This window comes from Crocodylus porosus, unplaced genomic scaffold, assembly GCF_001723895.1.
Source record: "Crocodylus porosus isolate Cpor-Errol unplaced genomic scaffold, CroPor_comp1, whole genome shotgun sequence".
Lineage (NCBI taxonomy): Eukaryota > Metazoa > Chordata > Crocodylia > Crocodylidae > Crocodylus > Crocodylus porosus.
The window spans coordinates 6,774,072-6,798,395 of NW_017728907.1; the positions used below are offsets into that span (position 1 = coordinate 6,774,072).

General features: G+C 38.0%; 1 protein-coding gene across 3 annotated transcripts in view; it reads left to right on the top strand.

The window, feature by feature from the left end:
- KCNT2 (potassium sodium-activated channel subfamily T member 2) overlaps nt 1–24,324 on the top strand; it is a 259,822-nt gene that overhangs the window by 160,663 nt on the left and 74,835 nt on the right. For 2 of the 3 annotated variants that reach the window (XM_019530703.1, XM_019530704.1), the window contains exons 15-20: nt 1,587–1,643; nt 5,456–5,605; nt 7,247–7,476; nt 10,301–10,517; nt 11,466–11,571; nt 11,870–12,042. In XM_019530703.1, coding sequence (XP_019386248.1) covers nt 1,587–1,643; nt 5,456–5,605; nt 7,247–7,476; nt 10,301–10,517; nt 11,466–11,571; nt 11,870–12,042 — 933 coding nt within the window. Of the gene's footprint in view, nt 1–1,586; nt 1,644–5,455; nt 5,606–7,246; nt 7,477–10,300; nt 10,518–11,465; nt 11,572–11,869; nt 12,043–19,388; nt 19,461–24,324 lie in introns of all 3 variants that reach the window. The other variant, XM_019530701.1, reaches the window with a different exon arrangement.

Consider the following 24,324-nt stretch of genomic DNA (forward strand, 5'->3'; position numbering starts at 1 on the left):
TGCACCCCCCCAACCTTTCATCACACTGACCAGGGGTCACACTCCATAGTTTGAATACCAGTGATTTCAGATGTTCATGTATTAATACAAGTATTTCTTAATACTTTCTAATTTCTCTCTACAAAAGTCTATTTCATGTGCGTCTCCATGAGATGCTTAATGCCCATTGGCCTAATTTTACTTCACATTAGCATGGCGGGCAAAAACTGTGTTAATCTGCTAATGCACAGTAGATTAGTCCAATGGGCATTAAGCATCATGCAAAAAGCATTCATTTGTGCTAATGCACAGTAATAGTGCCTATTACAGTGTATTAATTTAGTACCGGTTATTACAGGTACCAGACTTAATGTGCTGTAATTATGGTGCATTAATGAACGTGCACCCTTCTTCATTCATCATAAGTAGTTCAATTGATCAAATTTTGGTTTCACTTACATCAGTGAGTGACAAAATTCCTATCGGTATCAATGGACAGTTTCACCCTATATCAGAGGTGATCAAACCATGGCTAGTGAGCCACACACAACTTGCAGGAAGCTTAAATGCAGCTCCTGCAAAAAAAATAGGAAGAAAAATGAATGTTCTTAGTAATCTGTTAATTTATTATTTCCTATTTTATTTTCCTCAGTTCTTGCTTGTTATAGTTTTTTCAAAGTCATTTAATAACAAGTTATTATTGAAGTCATGGCACTATGTGGAGATCACTGCTTCTGTGGTATACATATTGAAAAAGTTTGCATCCTGGGATCTTGGTTGTATCAAAACTTTACTTTGTGGCTAAAGTGCCCATGAAAATTACACCCCATCCTTCACATCTCTGTCATTATATATGTTTTTGTAACCATTCACAGAGTTAAGAGTAATGCCTACAGAACTGACCTGTTCATTAAGAACCTGTAGAAAGAAGTTTATTTGTCCAGGCTCTTTAGTGAAGAGCTGTACATGACAGGCATAGTTGTATATCTTAGAATTGGTTTCAGAAGGATTTGCGAACAGAAAAAAAATAATGGATATTAACGTTCTTATGAAGTTGATATCCATTATTAATATAATTGGCTATAGCAATCATAAAAATGACTTTATCAATGCTAGCATGCAGATAAGGGATTACATTGTACATAGAGATTGTTTTCCCCAACATAACAAAACTATACTGTCAAACATAGGTACTGAAGGTAAATTAAACCTGTTTCAAACTTGAAGGCTGTAGGGTTTTTCATCTTCCAGGTGTCTTAAAAATATAGGGCATATCAAACCACTATTGACATGATGGTAATCTCTCTATTGACTTGCATTTTAGCTTTTATATGCTTAAACTAAAATTTAAGCATGTAAAATGTGAATAATTTCATTATTTTCAGTGGGAATAATAGTATGAATAAGGTTAAACATATGCTTGTTTATAGGATCAAGACTATACTCAGCCTTAGATTTAAAAACTTGACTTTATGTTTACATGTATAGATTTTATAAATAAATAAATCTAGTAACATAAAAATCCTTCCACTAAGATTTAAAAATGGTACAAAATATTGGACAATAATAGCATTTCTGAATTGATGAACTTCATGTGATCTTTGCAGAACAGCACCATGGGAAGCTTTTAGACAACTAACTGGAACCAAGCAGACTTTAACCAGGTGAAATATTTTATTTTAGGCAAAAAAAAGTAAAACATATGACTATTTCTTTTTTATAATTGTATTTCTAGCTTTGTTATTTTAATAAAAACAGGTAATACTCTTTCATTTATTTTCTATACTGCTTTTATATATACTTAGAATATTAGTTTTCCAAAAGTTATGAGTTTTAATGTAAAGTTCTGTCTCTGATGCAAATATATCCACCCAGCTGTGAATAGTTATGCTATATGGGTGGGGACACTGGCTCACTGACAGAGACTAGTTTGAGAGCGACATCATGTTGCAATTGAACAGCTAGATGTTTAGTGGCCTATAACAATGATACAATTTGGAAGCAGAGCCATGCTGGGAAAGAGCATTTTCTTTTTCAGGTTATTAAAAAAATATATTTTATTCTAGTTTGGGCTAAGTAGAACAGCTGCATGACAATCTGTTTGACAGCCTTACTTGGGAGCATCAAACCCTGGAGACCTTGAGGTCCGCACTGGAATCTATGGTGGCCATCTAGTAGACTGATTGGAAGTGGAGCCTCGAAGTCCTGATAAGAGTCCCGAAGTGCATTTAACTGTGCACATTTACTACACAGTAATTCAGATTACGATGCAATAACTGAAAATTACTGTGCAGTAAGCGTGGACATCTACATGTGCATGCCCATACAGCTCAGTAAATATGGTGACTTAAACTGACTTGGATGTAAATTTGATACCCGTATCACGTAGGTAGCAAATTTACACCCAATTAGTTACTGTGCAGTAACACTTTGTGTATCGACTGACTTGGGACTAACTTTAGTTTCACCCTATATCAGAGGTGATCAAACCATGGCTAGTGAGCCACACACAACTTGCAGGAAGCTTAAATGCAGCTCCTGAAAAAAGAAATAGTTAGTCCCAAGTCAGTTCACACACAGTATTAATGTGCTTTAATGGCTACATGTGTAGACACCAGCCTAAAAACTGCTAACTGCATGGTAATGTACTGCATGGTAATTTACTATGCATTTACTGCACAGTAAATGCATAGTAAATGCATGTGTAGATGTGCCCCAGTTGCCCATCAGCACATCAGGTGGACTGCCAAAGACAAGCCAGGAAGGCAAAGTGATAGGAAAGCCAGGATATTTATTAAAATATAAATTTTATATTTAAAATATTTATATTTTAAAAAACTATAACACACATTTTTGATCTGATAGTCTCCAACAGAAAAGAAAAAACAAGGATAAAAACAAGGAAAAAAACAAGAAAAATGCTATATAACCATTTCCATTGAGCACTAACCAGTACTATTGCTTGGAAACTAGAGGAGAGATCTGAGAAACAGCTTAAAGTTTGCACCCATTTTTGGATAAAATGAAAGCTCTTCAGAAACAGAATTTGTCTGAATATCAAATGTTACTGGGCAACCAAGAAAGCAGAATAAAGATAGATTCATTGCAATAGAAGGTAGTGGTGTGATCTAAAACACAGCAAAGGTTATACAAATTACTTGAAACAAGCTTACTTCGCATTCTTCAAGGCATTTTTAATAAGAAAAAAATTAACAATTCAAAGCAAAATTAAAAATTGTAAAAAGATTGACAGTGGTATGGGTTTTATTGCAAAGTGATTTTCAGTAAAGCAAGATAGCAAATAATAAAAATGATCATTGTTACCTATCCTATATATACGAATCTGCGTATCCTACATATATGAATTCTTGAATATACAGCAGGGAGAGCTCAATTAGGATCACACAGAGATCTAATATTGTGTAAGGAGCTTCATCCATAATTCAGTTTATAACATGATTAGGGAAATTACTAAGATGACATTAGGCAACACAGGATGCATTTAATTAGTGCGTTGGCTTGAGTGAGTTACTGGGTCAGTTAGTGTCCAGTAGCCTCAATAAGGATGCCTCCTTACATTCATTAAAATAAATACGTCACTTCTTCTTCCAAAACACTAGGTTTGGCATCAAGCCAAGGAATTAGAAAGCTTTAGAAAGAACATTGTACATGAAAAGAGATAGCAAAATGTTAAGATGGTTTTGTAAAGAGCAGAAGACTCTAAAATCTAATAGGCTAATAAGCAAAGGAGAAGACGACCAATTATAAATTCATGGAAGCAGAAACATCTCTTGATTGGAACACCAGGTTTTAAATCTAAGCTAAAGAGCTTTTGTCCCATTTATAACCAGATCACAACAAGTGTCAGCACCACTGTCACCTTCATACATTTTCTTTAGTTTTTATTTAGTGAATTTCAGTGTTCACAAACTTTATCATTTTTAGGAGATGATTCAAAATGCAAATTTTGATTATAAAAATCTGCATAAAAATAAACCATTCATTTAAGTGTACAGAAGAACTGAAAATTGGAGAATGTAAGAATATTTATTGGGAAATGGAAGGTGTCTAGATTAGTACCACCCAAAAGTTCCTATCAGTCTAAACACCGATCTTTGTTTTACATGAAAAGACACCTTGCATATTTACCATGTTTATGTCCTAATTGCAGCTGCTTCCCTGATCCTTCAGACTACACAAAGCCCACGTTGGTCCATTTTTCCTGAGCATCATTTCAAATTTGAAACCAAAAACCGTAATTCTTAAATTGACAAATGTATTGCAAAGACTCCATGGGGGTATAAAAATATTTCACTCTTCCACTAGGGACAGCATTTATTGGACAAGAAATTAGCTTGTTCTGATTTCAAGAATTAGATGACCAAAACATATAATTAAAGATTTTTTTTTCACATTACTACACTTCATCTTAGCCCACAAGAAACAGAAAAGCAACTGACTACAGTAAAAGACAAGCATGACAACTTTTTCCAAAACTAAATTTGCATACAGTGGGCATGTCTACATGTGCCTATTAATCCATTTGAATAGACTCTAGAGTTTATCATTTCAGAGTTTATTCAAGCTGGGTGTGCATCTGCATGTGTGCTCAGGATTGTAATACATGGAGCTGGGGCAGAGGAGCCTTGGCAAACAGGGGAACCAAGGGGTCAGCCTGCCAGGACCAGGACTACTCCTCCTGGCTCAGGGTGGTGTAGAGAGGCTGACTGGAGCACGAGGGTGCTTCAGCGCAGGACTAGCTGGCAGGCAGCCACCACGCTGAAGCACCTTCATGCCCCAGCCAGCCCTTCCAGTGTCTATACATGTGCTGCTGCAGAGTTTTTTACTCCACAGCATGAAGTACTTGTGCAAGTACTATCCTGCTGCAGACTAAATGAGTATATTGCATCCTAATAGTGGAACACATATAGATGAGAAATATTTACTGCACAACTAATTAGCCAACTGCACAGAAAATATTTCGTGTAGACATGCTCATTGATTTGCCAAAATTAAGTAGCGTACGGTATAAGGTCTTGTTGCTTTATTTTGAACATTTTTTGCTACCAGTAATCAGAGTCAAGTCTTTGTGGAGAATCTGACTAAGCTGTCTATATTAATAGATCTAGTGTGCTGCCAATTTCACCATCTCTGTCATTTATAAATTGCAATGAATGTGCTTATTATGGTTGAATTACTTAAAATTCACACCATGTTTCTTTCTCTTGATATTGAAGTTCACAATCTTAATAGGCCTACTCCTTAGAGTAGAAAATGTTCCTTAATTCACATTAGATGATAAATTAATCTCTGCATTTCATTGTTACTAAACTTTGATCTCTAATATTTCTTGCAGCTTAGCCCACGGGACCTTTCTAGTAGAATTTTGCAGTTCCATTGCCAAGGGATGGCTCTATGATTAATGAATTTTTTACATCAAGTTTAAAATTATTCTCTTTATCTGTGCATGTTTCAGGGAGGGCCAGCAATCTCCAGAACAGTGGCAGAAAATGTATGGCAGATGCTCTGGTAATGAAGTGTATCATATTAACCTGGAGGAGAGTACATTTTTTGCTGAGTATGAGGGGAAAAGCTTCACATATGCTTCTTTCCATGCACATAAAAAGTATGTTCCATTCCTTATTGCAGAATTAAACATTCAAACAAATTGTTTATGTTGTGCTATGAAAGTATTGTACTAGAAGGCCCCATATTGTGTATGTTTTGCTCTAGTTTTAAATGTCCGTTTACCTTTATAACCTTCACAGTTCTTTTGTAGTTATGTAAGCCATGCTAATCAGAAGAAAACTCCTCTTAGTTGTGAACGTGTCAAGCCAGCCTTACTAATGCAATGAAGATGGGTCCTGTCGCAGGCAATGTGAAGAATGGGTCTAGAAATTAGAAGGATGCATACATCTAAAGAAAATTAATAGTTAAAATATAGGCCATTAAGTTGTACCCTCTTCTTTACCCAATCCACCCTACAAAGCGTTTTTGTTTGGTTGTTTGTTTTCATTCTGGGTCACTTTTGAATTTGAGCTTCCTTCACAACATGCCTGTTCTATTCAAGGTTAACTTCAAATGCAATTGGTATATATCTTCTGAGGACTACCCTAATAATAACAGAACATTTCTGGAAAGAACCTTAAGAATACTTTTGATACTTTCTTTCTTGATGTTATAGGTCTTGTACAGGTTAAAAGATATGTCTATAGGCAGTGCCATGCAGGAAGAGCCCAAGCTTATTTTGCAAGCTTGATCGGCTTGTTCAAGCAAGTTTAAAAATTGGAAACAGTATAACCATAGTAACCCAATGCTGCTCGGGGCTAATAGGCTCTCCTGGGAAATACGGTTTACTGGCCTGGATAAAACTCTGTGTTAGTGCATCTGTAATGCATTTGATTCCATAGCTAGCATGAGCAGCCGTATCTTTTAATAATCTCTACATGGTGCTACATTGTGCAGTGTAGACATACCATCATTATCAAATACATTGTTACTGAAACATGCACTAGGCCTAATCCAACTTCATCTGTTAACAATCTCACAATCTCAAGTAATTTCCAGATTTCTTTAAACTACACTTCAAATTGTGCCCTGATTGCTTTGCAATACTCACTTAGTTTGTATGTTATATGTTTGTATCTGCTAAAAAGATGGTTTGAAATAAAATTAATGATAAAACTAGTAATCTGTGATGAAGGTACACATGAAAAAATATCTCAAAATCATTTTAATGGACTGAAAACTGAGTTGTCTTTCAAAATTTTGAAATGAAAAAGGTCCTATCTTTTTAATTCTTTATCTTCTACTGATCAAACAGCTTTTTAAGAATGAGTAATTAAAACATATGGTGAAATAGTTTCATTTGAAAGGTGCATAATGGAGCAATTTAGTGGGAAGAATAATTTCTCATAACAGAGTTTAATTCTTCTTTTAATGTACTTTCAGAAGGGAATATGTTTCTCATATGAGAAATTAACTGAAACAACATTAGGAGACTACAGTTAGCTATCAAAAACTTTTAAAAATAACTTGGGACTCAGAGTCCTTAAAAACAGTGCTTGATTACAAATCGCTTATTCTGGAGATAATTTTATTAAATATAGTATTTTTCCAAATTCATTTATTATCCGAGAAAATGAATGTGTGGGCACCCTACAACAAGTAATCTGGACTGAATCAGATGTTTATTATTGACATATCCATTTTCTTGTATTCTGTTGTGTCACATTTAATGAACTGTGTCTTTTCCTCTTTTAATTAGGTTTGGAGTCTGTTTGATTGGTGTTAGGAGAGAAGATAACAAAAATATTTTGCTGAATCCAGGTCCTCGATACACAATGAGCTCTACAGATATATGTTTTTATATAAATATCACCAAAGAAGAAAATTCTGCTTTTAAGAAGCAGGAAGAAAATAGAAAAAACAATGAATCAAAGGCATGCTATCATGGACCTTCTAGGTTACCAGTACACAGTATAATTGCCAGTATGGGTAAGTCAAAGTAAATCTCATAAAATACTCTTACACTATAAATAGTGCATTTTTGATCTTTCAATGATTTTTCCTAACACACTAATGCCCTTTCTTAGTGAAAACATTTTCCTTGATTTGTTTTAAATATATTTACTTTATTTGTTAAAAAGTTATATTTGTTAGATTCCCTCTTTTTTGATAAAATCAGCATGGGTGGTCTTTAAGGGGAAGCAGGTAACCCTATTGAAGAAACCCAGCTGTAAGCATTTAAGCAATGAAGGAGTATCCCACTAGTTTAAAACCCCACAAGGGAAACCAGAAGGATGCAAAATGAGTGAAGCAGCAGTTTGCAGACAGGAAGCAAACTGGACCCCAAATAAGTTTGCTGCCAGAAAGGGGTCATACTATTGTCCTGGGGTCAAAGGACTACCACTAAGAGAAAGGCCAAAGGTTTGTGTTTGCTGGTTTATTTGTTTGTTTGATGTAAGGATTGTGCTTTTGTATTTTAAAGACTAGCTGAGTTGCTCTGTAGGGAGCAAAGCCAGCTGGCAAAGCAGAAAACTCACTAATTCACTTAAGTAGCATAAATGATATTGCCTTGTGTAATACATCAGGAAAATATGATAGATAGAATTATGCAACTGACAAAATGTGAGGTAAATAATACTACTCAGTCCTCTATAATTAGTCACTTTCTGGAGAAGTCCACAAATCTAGTTTAGACTAGATTGCAGGTGGAGCAGCCAGGTATAATATTAACTTGACCAAAAGAAGAGATTTCCAAATTTGGAGGAATATCCAAGTGAAAGAACAAGCACAGGAGTTCCCATATCACCAGCATCCCATAAGTTGACATAAGAGTAGGCCCAACAGAAATAAATATTCTTGTGATGACCCTTTGATAGCTAAAAGCCATCAAGTAAAAGCTAATGCCTGAAATCACGTTGGACTCAGAGAAGGAGCATAAAACAAGCGTTGCCATCACTAATACCCATCTCATTTAGCTGGTTTAGTCAGGCATGATCTTGCCTTGAGCAGGGGACTGGACTAGATGACCTTGTAAGGTCACTTCCAGCCCAGCTTTATCATGATCCTATGATCTACCAGGTGTCACAGATCCCAGAATTGATGCCTATGTGTGCATGTCCAGATTATTTATTCATAAAGACACTGCAATCTCTTGATGTCTCTAAAATACCATGCTCTAAAATTAGACCTTGATTCATTATGTATTAAAGCAATATTTTTGATCTAGCTAAAAGTACTGACAATCTAAAAACATTCCCTATAATGATTTCCTATATCTATGAATAAGCACAAGCTAATTGACCAGAAACTGTCCTAATTTTTAACATCACTAATTCTAATCAGGAATTTCTTTTTGAATCTCTCCAGAAAGTTGTATAAATTAGAAGATAAAAGATCCCATGTCCGAGTCATCCAACATTTCCTTTATTTGGAAATGTCAAGCATGTGAGGAAAATATATTTTGTTTTCTCAAGCAGAACATAGTACAAGCAGAAAAAATTAAACCAGGATGTCAAATTCTTATCTCATTTAAAACATCAGGGGTATGTCTACATTAAAAGCTCTGTCACCTTAGGGATAAACTATGGCAAAGTAGCTCATCACTATGGTGATGTAGCATCAGCAGGCACTAGCTGTGATGCCACTGCTACTGCGCAGTAGCAATGAGCTCTTTGCTACTGCACAATAGGGTTGGAAGCAACTAGTGTGTCACCAGTACTGCTCAGTACTGGTGGGTACTGTGCAGTTATTTAGTATTTGCTTTAACACAACAAGTGCTGTCTTCCTTTGCCTTTCCAGCTACGGCACACTGTACCAGTCACCCACATAGAAGTGTCTTGCAGGAGAAGCTGGGCATCTGTTCTGTCCCTTCTTCCCCAACTGTTTCAGAGCAGCAAGTTCCAGACCCTTTGTTGTATCATTAATAGTATCATCATCACTTTAGCAAGTACTAAATGACTGAAAAGTACCAACTGTGCAGTGGGGTGCATGTGTAAATGTGCCCCATAGGTATGATACTTTTATCTGGAGAAATGCCTCAGGTATTCAGTCAGAATTACTTAGCCAGCATTTATAAATATATAAGTTGTTTTCATAAATTCCATATCATCTGTAGTTTATTGATGTATATCAGCAAATCCAACTGTATACATCATAGTTTTTAAGGTTGTTTTCATTCACACTATTTAATTTTAAACTGACAATGTTTTTTTTTTTCCACACAGAGTATAATTAAAATGTGGAACTCATTGCCATAAGATGTTGTAGAAATTGATAGCCAGATTTACTGCTGTTTAGTTCTGCTGCTGGCTCCCCCTGGGTCCTACTACCTCTGGCTCCTGTCATCTTTCATAGGCAGCCAGGGGCAGATAAATATTAATATTCTACATTTTTACGGGCCCTGTGAGCCGGATAAAATGGCCTGGTGGATCTTATTTTGTCCACCCCTGTCCTAGAGCAAGCTCCCTCTGCTCCCTTTCCCCCCTCCAATTCTGAAAACAGGAACAGGCTGGGAGAGAGGAGGGGCCATTGCTAGAGGAAAGCAGATCCAGGCAGCTAGATTCCCCTTCCCCCTGGAACCAACAGCGAACTTCTGTTTGTTCCAGGGGATCGTTGTAACTCAGAACGCTTCCTGCAAAGTGTTCTCAGTTACAGTGGGGAGCTGCACTTCTTTATGTGCCCATGAAACAGGATAATAGACAGGATGCACCTATGGTCTGACTCAATAAATGGCAGTTCTTATGCTCTTATATTCCCATTTTAATTGTAAAATTGGATAATATCTCTAATATATCTATTTTTTTACACTTTTAAGGAACTGTGGCTATAGATCTACAGGATACAGGCTGTAGATCTTCCAGTGGGCCTACACTAGCTCTTCCCTCAGAAGGAAGTAAAGGGGGAAGAAGACCTAGCATAGCACCTGTCTTAGAGGTTGCAGACTCCTCTTCCCTTCAAACATGTGACCTTTTAAGTGACCAGTCAGAAGATGAAATTACTCCATCAGATGATGAAACTTCTGCAGGCTCAGAGTATGTAAAAATAATGTCAACTATACAATACTACATTTAGAGACTAATATTATAAATATCCAGCACATATTTCAATTTCCATTGTAATCAACAGGCACCAGATTGCAGGTCTAATTCATACCATTTGGTTTAATAAGAAACAAAGTGAAACTGATTTCTGGGTGATTATAGCAGATAAGACACCTGAGGACCACTGGTGAACTGATTTTCTCTTTAGAAGTGAAATAATGTATTGGCTGAAGCTTTTAAAATTATCTACCTATCTAGTTACTGGAAATCACTGATGTTCAGTAACAAAGATCTACTTGTGTCTTGAACTTTAAAGCTATTTCACATGTACATAAACCTGTGAACCTGGCACTGCTACTCTATAATGCATAATCATGGGAGTAGTTTTGGCAAGACTCAGCTGATGGTAACCAAAAATGAAAATTTCTGTCCTGAGAATGAAAATAAATTTAAAAAGAGGAAGGTCCATTCTGTGAAAAAAACCATTAACCTTTACAGGCGTAATTGTGAGGCATAGCTCAAGATTCTCTGGCATTGTTCACAACCTGCTAAGCTAATTTTTCTGCTGTAGTTCATGGTGTTAACACATGTCTACTATATTAGCCATTTTAGCTATATTAGCCCATATCATTTCCTATATTACTCTGCTGTGGCATCGTTATAGCTTTTTCGATCCCAATTACTTGCAGAAATAACATTTATTTATTTTTATAATAGTTGGTTACATGGCAAGGATATTTACATGATCTTCTTTGTATCTATTATTTAAATTAAATACCTATTAAATATTGGCCATGTTAATATTTGAGTTAATTGGTAGGGCAACAAACTATAAAATTGTATTTAGAATTTACATATATGATAACATAGCAGTTTAATCTACTATTATCAAATAGGTAACAATAAAAAGAAACTGTTCTATACTCTGTACTCACCTAGGTATGCAAAAGGCTATCCCCCTTACTCTCCTTATATTGGAAGTTCTCCCACATTTTGCCATCTGCTGCATGAAAAAGTGCCATTTTGTTGCCTCCGACTAGATAAGGTAAACATTTTTGATACTGGGTAGAACTATGCATTAAGTCTTGTATGTTATGGGTTGAATATAGTTTTGTCGTTGTCTACACTTAAAGATAATCTTTGTTCAGCATCTGTGTAACCTCACCCACTGCTGATTTAGATTGTCACCAAGATATTTTTTGTCATGTATATTAAGCTGATGATCTTTACCTTTTACTAATTGATACATTTTATCTTAAAATGTTAAAAGTCATCTGTAAGGTCATGGTATGGTTTCTTCTTATCAACTGCCACTGAATTCATATTTTCTCTTATGATTTTAGGGGTGTCAACATAACTACTATGAAGATGCCAAAGCCTATGGATTCAAAAATAAATTGATTATTGTTGCAGCAGAAACAGCTGGAAATGGCTTATACAATTTTATTGTTCCACTCAGAGCCTATTATAGACCAAAGAAGGAACTTAATCCTATAGTGTTACTACTCGATAACCCGTAAGTGGATTTTTAAGAAAAGGTATTACTCTATAAGTAAGTGCTTGATTCACATTGTGTGCATTACACTCACATTTCACATGAACCATTTTAATCAAAAACATTATGGTACATAGATCTAAGTGAAAGGTTGATGACAAAGATGGTATCAGTTGTGTGAGGGACTTGAGTTAGTTTTCAGTGAAGTCAATGGGATTCTTTGACTCATACCGGCTTCAGCATGGTAATATAAAATGTAAAGCAAAATATCTACAAATCTAGTGCTGTTTAACTCTTTTGGTTGCAAAATTAAACTTATAAAGCATTAAAAATAGCAAGTCTTAAATGAACTATTTAAGTTATAGCATGTATTAACACATTAGAGAGTCATTTGCATTCAAAAGTTTTTCTAACTTTATACTAGTCATGGAGTTGGTCCAGCAAAAGATGTCACCTACAAACATCGTAGACATTCATATAATTTCTGGACCACTGCGATTACGATAACACTCCAGCACTACTTAACACATGAAAAGAAGACTGACTTCTCTATAACAGGCTATATCTATTTTTGTTCCCAATAATTCACACTGCTGACCTGAATTAGGGATTAGTTGTTTTGTTTTTTTTTAATATAAAATGTACGTTTGCTATTTAATTCAGAGATAATCATATATAGGTAGTTTTCATGTGACTATCAGTAGACAGGCATGTTTTCTCAAAGGCATTTTCAGTTTATTATTATGATTATCTCTGAATTAAATAGCAGACTTGTAGGACTCACTGGGCATGTCTACACATGCTATTAATATGCTCTAAGTTTACTGCACAGCAGAATACTGCACAGTATAGTTTCTCTGGGAACACATCTATACGTGTGTCTGACAGGAGCAGTTCAGTGCAGGGTTACTCTGGCCCTACTCTGCCCCTGTATAGCAGCCAGGGAGAGCTACAGGCTCCTTTAGGTGCCACCCCAGACTGGGCTCTGGGAGACAAGGGGAGCTGTCCTTCCTCCAGGGTTGCTGCCTCCCAAGCCCACCCTGGGTAGTTGCCTCCTGTCTTGCCTCCACTCCGAGATTGTAACCTGCTGCCCAGTGTGAATTCTTGGACTGAGATTGGAGCAGGGCTGGGCAGCAGGCAGCTGCCTAGAGCAGGAAATGGTGTTCCAGCCCCAGCTTGATATCTCCAAGTGGGGGCTGGGAAGCAGGCAGTTACCTGGGGAAGGGGACTGGGCTGACTGGAAGCAGTTTGCTCCCGGTTAGCTTTCTACACATGCATTACTGTGCAGTATCTACTGGGCATGTCTATACAAGATGCTAACTGCTCAGTAGCCTAATAACACTGAACAGTAGCATGCTGGGCAAAAACTGTGCTAATATGGTGCTGTACAGTGGTATTAGGCTGCACAGTTAATGTCACTAAAAAACTGCACCAGCACTACTGCTCAATTGCACAAGTTACTACACATTAATTTTAGTACTTGGCTATCCAAATACTAAACTTAATATGCAGTAACTATGGCACATTAATGAAAGTGTAGACGCACCCACTATGTGGTAAATCTACTACCAGGTAGTAGCCAACTGGACAGTAAACTAATTTATTGCATAGTAAATGCTTTGCATGTTTAGATGGTGATGCTTTATTGTGCAGTAGTTTAGTCTACTGCACAGTAAAGTGTGTCATTTAGATGTGCCCACTTGTACCATTTAATCATATCACCTTAGGAGCAGCTCTGCAACAAATAACACTTTTGGAAACTGCTGTAACATAGTCTCACTGACACTCTGTAGTGCACACAAGGGAACAATTCCTCTGTTATCCTTCAGCAAAGATTGATTTGTTCTCAAGTATTATAAGAGGGGAAAAATTTCTTGCAGTAACCACAACCTATATCCACACATTACCAAAGAAAAGCCTGGCAAAATCTGACCTTTTTGGCAGACAGAATAGCTAACGGTGTTTCATGCCATGCAGCCTAAATCATATTAAATCAAAATTATTCTCATAATCTCTTTGCGCTTTACGTGTTTACATCCTTCAGTTTTTAAGTTTGTCAATGAAACCAAGAAATAACATTCATTTCTTTTTCAAAATAGTACTTGGTTACTTATAACATTCCAACCATTGTTTGGCAAAATAGGATGAAATAAGGGTCAAAAGCTAGTATTCTACTTCTTTGCAGTGTTTAGCAATTTACTCACCAACAACGTGATGTCTGTCACAGAGCTGTTATTTCATAATCCCTTCTTACTTTTCTGGAAAGTAGTGAATGAGTGCTACTGAAGATGATATTTGTTTCAACTGTGTAAGAAAAATCCTTGCCTCTCTCTCAATTCTTGGACCATTACAGCTTCAACATCACTATAATGCTACCATAATATTTGTTTCTATTGTGACTCCTATTAATGACTCATTTTATTATTCTGCTAAGGCTGTTAATATCATATATCTGGAAATTATTTTTTTCAGTGAAAAAAAGTTATGGAGTAGTTCAGCATGCTATCGATCAATGCAGTAGTGCAGCCTAAAAAGTTTGGTAGAAGACATAGCATTTCTGGAAAACAGGAAAAAGGAAGGAACTGTAAAGCAGATATCTATTCCATAAAATGAAAAAATCTATGATGTTATTTCTAAACCATAAACTGTACTGAATATAATAAATGATAGATAAGAAGACATATATTTCTGGTGGAGAAAGATCAGTCTGGATGTTGACATCCAATTGTTACTTGACGGGAAAAAAAAATATTTATTTTTGGTCTTATAAGGTTCCCCATCTAACCCCCAAAGCCCATCTGGTTTTCAACAGCACTTATCTGGAGTGATTCTTCATGCTCCTCCTGGCCCTAACAGAAATCTAACACAAGTTATGGCTTCCTTTTCCTTTCCAGCTAAGACACCCTGTACCAGTCACCCACCTAGAGGTGTCTTTGAGGTGTAGCTGGGCATTCTGTTTTGTCCCTTCTTCCCAGACTGTTTCAAAGCAGCAACGTCCAGACCATTTTCCACTTATTGTATTAGAAGTAGTATCATCATAATGCCTAGGATCTCGTGTTATAGCCTAAGACTTCATTGTCACTCTACAGGCACAAAGTAAAAACAGCCCTAAGGAGATTACTTTCTAAGTATAAACCAAAACAGATAGATAGGAGATTACAAAAGTTAGGGACAGACATTAAAAAGCCAGAGCCTGAATTGATTCAATCTTTGCAGGTTACTCTAACCTGTGTAGATTGAACCAATTTGCAACTAACCATAATTCCCTCTGGACTGAGAGAGTGCAGGCAGATGCCTGCAGCTGCTCAGGCCAGGAGCTGAGGGGGACTAGAGCATGCCCTCAGCTTCAGGAAAGCTGTGCTGGGGGGGAGAAGGGGGTGCATGGCCAGCCCCATCAGTAGCCTGGAGGGAGCTTGCCAGGGAGGGGGTTGAATTCACCCTCCCTGTCCCATAGATACAAGCCAGGGTCTGCCGGGCTCTCCCCCATCACTGCCACAGCGGCAGGGTTGCAGTCAGATGCCAGCCAGCATGAAAACCTTATGTGGGTGTCAGGGAGGGGGGTTATTTCACCCTCCACCCTGTCAGCCCCTGGGGGACTGAAGAGGGATCTGCCTACCTTGACCACCACTGCGTAAGGGGCCCCACCCTGCTGCTGGAGCAATGAGGGGGCAGGGATCTTGATGGCAGCAGCATCCACTGTCATGGTGTCTGGGGAGCAAGAGCCTCTTCCCGATGGGGTGCTGTCAGTGGGGATCAAAGCTGCCATGGCCTGTGCAGGGCAGCACCAGGGCTTGAAGGGGGCCATAGCCTCCCACCAAAGGCCCCCAGCGCCACTGCTGCTGCTCACCCTTCATAGTCCATGGTAGCTTTCTCTGCCTCTCAAAGTGATCACCAAACAAAATTTGTTTCTCATTCATCCACGTTGGCTGCTTGTGATGAGCCCTTCTTCTTCCAGGTGCTTTCAGATGACCTTCCTTAGGATATGCCCCAATAACTTCCTAGGTATTGAGGTGAAGCTATCTGGTCTGTAGTTCCCCAGGTCCTCCTTTTTTTTTTTTCCTCTCTTTTTCCATCTTCTGGTACCTGGCCTATCTCCCATGACTTCATGAAAATCATTGCCAGGGGCTCCAACATCTCCTTTGCCAGTTCCTTCAGGACCCTGGGATGAAGTTCATCCAGTCCCGCTAACTTGAATTCATTTAGACCTAATAAAACCTCTCTGACTGTCTCTTTTGTTATTTCCTCCCTCAGCTTGCCCCATTCCTTATCCAGTTAATCCTTATTAGGTAAGTTCCCTCTTGCTTGTTAACAGAAGACCCGCAGCTTTCTTGGTCCTACTCTTGTGGCCAACATACATATTGAACCTCTTTTCATTGTCCATAGCCTTCTTTGCCAGGTACAACTCATTCTTTAGCTTTGTCTTCATGATTTTGTTGCTGTAGCTTCTTGGAAAAAAAAAAAAAAAAGAAGAGCCTATGATTGTTTTAAGTCTGCCTAACTAGAAATCAGGAGCACTACTATGTAAAGATGTCCTGTGAATATGAGATATAAATCTTAGTAAATATTTTGAAATTGTTGGGACTCTATTTATTTTAGTAAGCAGAAAACTAAGTTGCCCATAGATACTTCCATAGCAGAACTAAAATAAAATAATTTAATGATGCCTGACAGTAGCGATGCCGATGTCTTGGGATATATCCGTATTCAAGCAGCAACATAAGATATCTCAAAGACCATTGAGGCATTGTTAATTAGTCTAATTAGCTGTAAATATGTTAATGCCATTGCTTATGTTTGGCTAGCAAAAGCTGATAGAGGGAACTTATCTTTAGGACTCTATTATAAGATGCTTGGAATTAGTTATAATGTTATGGAGGCTCAAGTTTGCTAATATTGATTAATCAGAGTTGAATAAAGCAGACTTCTTTTAGGCCTTTTGGCTATGGATAATTTTTTAACAACATACTTTGTAATCCACCAATATTGTGGCTGGCCACATGCAGGGTGTTGGGTCAGATCATTATAAGAACAAGAAGCCAGCTTAAAAATGTAGATACAGATCCATGTTCAGATTCCAGATTCTGTTCTCCTTCTGGGCATATGTGATTTATTTCCATTTTTAAGAACCTTCAATGTGCAAAGTCTGAATTAATTTAAGGAAGACCCACCACATACTGAGTGCAGATGTCTCCTAGCTCAGGACATAAATGTATTAACATACTACAATTTTACTTGTAATGGATTACAGCAATGAAGTCATGAAATGAACTAAAAATATATAACAGTAATTCTGAGTTATCCTTTTCAACTTCTGGTGTGCAAATTTCACATAAACTGCCCATTTAAAAATACATATGTAAGTATACAGTGCCCTCTAGTGTTTGCTGTATTCTCATTTCATTTTTAAATTAAATGGTATTTTTGCCAGAATAAAGTTAAGCCTTCATCTCACCATTAAAAAGAAGCTGTGGTCACCGTTTAGCCCCACATTAGTAGGCATAAGCAGATCTAGGATTTTAGAAAGTGGGGTACGGATGGTGTTGCATCATCTCATATAGCACAACACATTTTTCTTCAGTTAAAGAGAAGCTACAAACTTCACTAGTAAGAAGGGACCTTGAGCTATATTATTCTATTTAAGATTGAGGCAAAAATAAATAAATAACCCCCTTTGTTGGACTATGCTTCAATTTTCTATATCATATACTATATTTAAAAACACAACCAATTTGGCAAAAATAATCCAAAAATGTTGTTTCATTAATCCTGGAGCCATTGTAGTTAAATGTACATTTATTTTCTAGATTAGAAGTGATTTTTACACCTGAGCTCATGTTCATCTGGCTTAAAATTTCCACACCTGAGTTAATGTTTTTAGCTGGAGTTAACAAGCAGCCAGGCTGTGAAATGGGAACTACTTTGCTAGTAGCAGCTGCAGACCATTAAAGACCATTTAAAAGGAAAGAGGGTCATTAACACCTGTGGAATGATGAATTTAGAAGGAATCGAAGTCAGACTGAGCCATTAATTCAATTGACTCCCCCACTGCTGTCTGAATGTAAGTGATGCAGTCACTGTTAGTCAGTTGGCTTTAAATTTTGGATGGATCAGGAATCAAAGACTGACCTGGTGCATCCACAAGTGTACCAGTGCAACCCTCCCTCCTATGCCCTGATCCACCCCTGTTGCTAATATTATGTCTATCTTTACAACATTTGCAACAGATTTTCTGCAGTGCACTCAGCCAGCAACCAAGTGACTTGAGCAATACAAATACCAGCCTTTCACACTTTTCACTTAGAACATATGGTGAAATCCTGGCTTCATTCAACTCCTGGGAGATTTAGCACATTTTGAATTAATATACATCCTGTTTTATTATTTTCTAATTTCTTTGGAATCTTTTTTGTCTTAGTAATGCAGGCAATTTGCCATAATGTGCATGCTACAATATGTTTTCATTTCATGCTGATTAAAATTTCACTTCTGATTGTTGTATTTTCAATGTCTAAGCAATCAGAAAAATAAATCAATAAGATTAATAAGTGGGTAAATACATAAAAGTTACAAAGCTACAAAACTGTATTTTACCTTTCATTTAGTTGTGTTATACATAATGGAAATGTTCCAAAGATTGTTAGACCACTGTGGGAGAAATAATGGGTTAGGAACCTTAGTTAATGTATGTCTGTTTAGTTCCGTTAACTTAAATGTAGCTACAATAGTTTAAACAGTTGAGGACTCAGTCTCCATTTATATGCCTCTATGGTAGATTTTAAATCGTTCTGGGCATATTTACATGGTCATGAATGTGTCTTAATTATGGCTCATTTAGTTTAGTACCTGTAATAACAACTTAATGTGCCATAATCAGTGCCATTGCGCCTTATCGCTGGTGCATGTTTTCTATGTAATTCTACTGTGCATTAGATCATTAGCATGGCTTTCGCTGTGATGTGCTAATATGCAGCAGAATTAGTCTACTGCATTTCTAGCGTCTCATGTAGATGCACCCTTTGAGTCATGCACTGAAAGAGAAATTGGTAGTGTGTCTTTAGTCATCAATCTTTCATTAAAATAAAGTTATGTAGGATTTGTGCCATAAGGTTGCTGATTTACAAGGAATGTTTTTTAAAGAAGAAAATTTAATAGTGTAAGTTCATTTAAGTTTGACCAAAGAAAAAATAGCTCTAAATATGGATGCTCAAAAATTTTGTATTCGTAATAATATTACTATTCCCAAAATATGTGTGGATTTATTTTTGTAAATTTACTTAGACAAACTAACACCATTTATTTAGTTTCTCCAGAAGAGATGCCACATTATGTGACACTGTGTTTTATTTTGTAACCCATCTGCTGCTTAGGCCAGATATGCATTTTCTGGATGCAATCTGTTGGTTTCCAATGGTTTACTACATGGTGGGCTCTATTGACAAGTAGGTGAAATAATCCTTGAAACACTAAATGTTGTAGTGATCCGTAGTTCGTTGTGTGCTGTGCTTTTGTGATTGCATGTTTAAGTGTGGTGTCGATACTGCAAGACTATGTTCTCACATGCATGGTTCATATCAATGTATAATGTTATTTGGGATTTTTAATTTCTATCAAAGGACCTAATTAAAAAATGGCCAAATCTGAGGTTTTCCTTTGCACTGCATTGCTACTGGCAATCCTATCAAATGCTCTTTCTGGTAATGCATTTCTAGTAGAGATCCGAAGGACCTCTAGTTGAGACTCTGGCAGGGCTGTCCCTGGGGGGGTGCAAATGAGGGTGACTGCCCCACAGGCAGTGCTGTACAGGCCCTGCCATGGCTGCCATACACCACTGCTGCTGAGCACCACTGGCTCTGCCACCACCATTGCCGAGATCTACCAGCTCCCGCCCTCACCACCCCTGCCCCCGCTCCACTGGATCTGCCAATGCTGCCACCCCCACCCTCCGGCCCCTCACAGGCTAATATACCCTGGGCCCCACACTGCCCTAAACATGGCTTTGGACCCTGGGGACCATGTTCCAAAAGATTAGGAGTCTAAAGTTATGCTTCCCAAACCAGTTGCCAGATTGTCAGAAATAATGAACTCTAAAGCTACCACTGGGTTCTAGATTAATAGTTAGGCAACTTATTTTTGCTCAGACTTTGGCTGTCCACAGTGCTGCTAAAGTCAGCCGTAAGACTAGATTAAATACTGTAACCACTGACCACCTAAACTGAAAATCCCATAAATGTAACACCCAAAGTTCAGCAGAAATCTTGAAACTCTGATAAATTTCTAGATCCTCTTTCCTCTTCACTCACACCTGTTTGCAGCATATTTGGAATTCACTCAGAGAATACAAACTGTGATATTCTGCAGATAAAATCCTGATCCCACAGATATCAATGGGAATTTTGCCGTTGATTTCATGGGAAGTCAGGATTTTTACTGACTGCTTCCAAGAGCAAGTCTGCATAGTTAACTTTTCTAATGCTCAGATTTTTACAATGGGTTCATATAATAATATCTTTACCTTGATAATATCATAGATATTATGACCTCTATTATAAATATGTGGACATGATTTTGGACTTTATGAAATGTATTGGATTCTAGACATCAAACAAGAAATTACTTGTGTAAGTCATATTTATCACAATTGTATAATTTCATTTATTTTTCTGATTATTCATAATCACTGAAAAATTATAAAAGGATTCACAAAAGATAAATCACATAAAATAATATTTTTAAAATTTTGTTAGAAGTGATTTCCTGAGCATCTAGAAAAGAATAACTTACAAATATGCACAAAGTTCAAACAATGGAAAACTTTCACTACTACACCCACTATTAATAATGCTAATTTTGCTTTTCATTCAGAGGGTGACTGCACTCCAGTGATCAATTATTTGTTTTGGTCTATTATTCACTAAGTGCTAGTATTTGTATGTAATACTCACTTTGCTCATGTCTAGTCATATTGCATTGTATCTCAATATAGTTTACTATGTTTTACATTTGTATTTTATTGTTTTGCTACATAAAGTGTAAGATCATACTAGCAACTTCTTGAAATTCATCCTAATTTTTTAAATATCAAGCAATAGATATGAAGAAAAATTATTCAATAATATTTCCACATATATGTTCCACGCTACTTTCTCCCAAACATTCTTTTAATAGATTTATATATTTTATAAAATTGTTGCACACAGAAACTGTCTTCATTTCTAGAGAAACTAAGTTGAGTGATTTAAGTGACCAAGAAAGGAATAGTGTTTTAAATAACTGAAGATGTCTAATTTGCCTAATTATCTTCACTGCAATTTAAAAAATTGCAGATAAGTAACATACAGAATATCTTAGGCTGAACTCACATGAAGCAAGGGAAATCAAGGGAATGTGATGGTCCTTTACTAGTGGCTTCAAGCTATTTAAGCAATTGGGTATTGACACATGAAGGAGCATCTATTTAGTTGTAGCCTGAGAAATAATGCAAGATGGGTGCTCAATATGTTCATTATGAGAAAATAGTACTGGAATAAGTATGTTTATGTACCATTTTACACTTAATTCTTTTTCTCACTCACATAATGATCGATCTATGGATAATTTAGCAGAAGTTTCATAAATACCACAAATCTATATAATTAAAAAGGCAAATTTTTCCAAGTATGAAGGATCAAAGGTCTTTCAAGTGAAGATAATTTGGACATTTCAGTTTTGACTTCATTTGCTAGATGATATCTTTGAAAAGGCTTTCTCCTTTTCCCTTCTCCTTGTCTTTTTTTTTTCTTGTACATTTTAGGCCTTTAAAATTTCATCTCAGAATATTCTTTAGATCACTCTTTAAGAAGTTAGTTTCAGCATTTTCAAAGATACTCATTTTCTTTTTACAGAATAAGAAAAACAAAATCAATCCCTAAAATGATCACAGAAATGATAGCCAGCTGAAAGCAATTTTTCACAAAAAGAAAATTAATGTATATTCATGTTACATTGTAATCGTTTTATTATGTATCTGTTGCAAATTGCACTAAAACACTACTTTTATTTAAACAGTGGAGTGAAATTCTTGCCTATCATTATCAACAACCGGGTATATTCTAGAAAAGCTTACTTTATTAGATCTAAGAAAGGTAGTGGCATAAACTCTGCAGAAGACTGAGGCCTCTGTGTTGGACCTATAAGTTAACATAAAACCTATTTTAACAGTTTTGGTATAAAAGTGTAAGCCAACCTGAGCTTCAGAAGAAGGTTGTTAATGGGTGGCCAGTGTGGATCCAGAGGGGATGCAGTAGTGTGAAGGCACCTTCCTTTTCGGTGATGATGCCATAGGAACAGCAGATGCCCCTCCCCACCCCCGCACACTTCTTTTTAAGTACCAGAATTAGGCAAGAATCCCTACTTCTCCCACCTTCCCCTACATGATCAGGGGCACTTTCCAGTGTTTCCTCCCCCTTCCTCCATTGCCCACTGTTTCTGTTTTCACAAGCTGTCCTGGGGACAGAGGCTGGAGTGAGGGTGGGGGTGGGCTCAGGGCAGGCTCCAGAGCTGCTTTTGGCCACTATAGACAGGCTCTGTGGGGAACCAGGTTAAGCCAGGTATGGCAGCAGCAGCGGATGGGTTTATTTTCCCTGGTCAGCCCCCCCCCAGGGTCTTATCTGCCAGCCCGAGAGTAGGCAAGGGAGAAAGGAACCTACCAGATGCTGCTGCTGCCTCTGGCCAAAGCTGTTTGCAAGTGCAGCCCAGCTGGAGTGGAGCAAGAACAGCTTTGAAGTTTCAACTCACTTCCAGTTGAGGGACAGCAGCAGTAGCAGGCAGGTGGGGGGAGGAGGGGAGTAGAAGAAATGTAATGCTGAGCACCAAGGGGAGCTAGGAGAGAGGGAAGATTTTACCTGATTGAGGGACTTTGATTCCTATTTCCATAGTGTGGTGTTTGCACCCCAATGAATGGAGAGAGGCTGGGGGAGTGCAGACCCCTGCAGTACCGATTTGCTGTTGACATACCCCTTTATGAAACCCTGGATCTGCCCATGGGTATGGCAGTAAAACTGAAGAAAAATCCAGGATGATTTCTTTTAAACTAATATGTTCTCTGCTTCTGTGCCCTTGGGCAAGTTTTTCATGTTTGACAAAACTTATGAGGAGATGAGATACTTCCTAACATGTTAATGAGTATAGGCAGATAAAAGGCATCGCCATAACAGTTATAAATGAAAAGGGATAGATGTATCAAGACAGACACTGAGCTAGCATAGACTGATATCTTGCCAATGAAAAAATGAGAGTTTAGACCAGGTGAAATATTTCCTATAAAATTCTAGCCTTACACTCTCCTTCCCTCTGCGGTGGTGGTACTCCTCAGGTGGTTCCCACCCACTATCACCCCACCCAGGTGGTCCTGGGGGATTCTGCCACTGTGGACCAAAGCACCGGGACCCGCAAAGCTCATCAGCTGTGCAAGCCAGCAGCAGCTTGTGCAGGCAGGCGCGATTGAGGGGAAAAAAAGAGAAAAAAGTGATGAGGACCCTGGGTTTTTTTTGTTTTTGTTTTTTTCCACCCCAGAGCTTTCCTGCCTGCCTGAGCTGCACAGGGCCTGGTGCTTCCCTCCACAGCAGTAGTGCCCTCAGGGACAATATGGGTGGGCTGATAGCAGGTGGGTGCAGCCACTGCCACAGAGGGAAGCACTTGGCCCTGCATAACTCAGGCAGGCAGGTTCCAGAAGGAAAAAAAAAAAAAAAAGATCAGGTTCTTCACTGCTTTTTTCTCTTTTGTTTTCTCAGTCAAGCTTGCCTGCATGAGCTTCCACTGAGTTGGACAGCCCCGACCTGTGCAGGGCCTGGTGCTTCTCTCCACCATGGCAACACCCTCAGGACCACCCGGGCCAGGTGCTAGCCAGCAGGTGCCTTCTGGGGGGTGCTGCCACCATGGAGGGAAGATCCGGGGTCCCCCACAGCTCAGGGGCCACTGGGCCTATCAGCAGCTTGTCTCCTAGCCACAGGAGAGGCAAGTAGGCTCCAGCACCCTATGCACCATCCCTGCCACCTTCCCACTGCCTGCGACCACCCTGAAATGGGCTGGCTTGCCCTGGGATAGAGCAGCAAGGTGGCAAGAGGGCTGCTGGGTATGCTGGCAGTGCGAGAAAGTGGTGGGGACAGCGCACAGGGCTTTGGAAGCCCACCAAGCCTGAACTTCCCTGAGTATGTCTGGGCATCCAGCATTTCATGCACTGTTGCACTTTGTTATGAGGCAAACTAAAATATCTCAGATGGGTTTTACCTTGCTAAGTAACAAAGTCACTGAAAGTGAAATATGCCA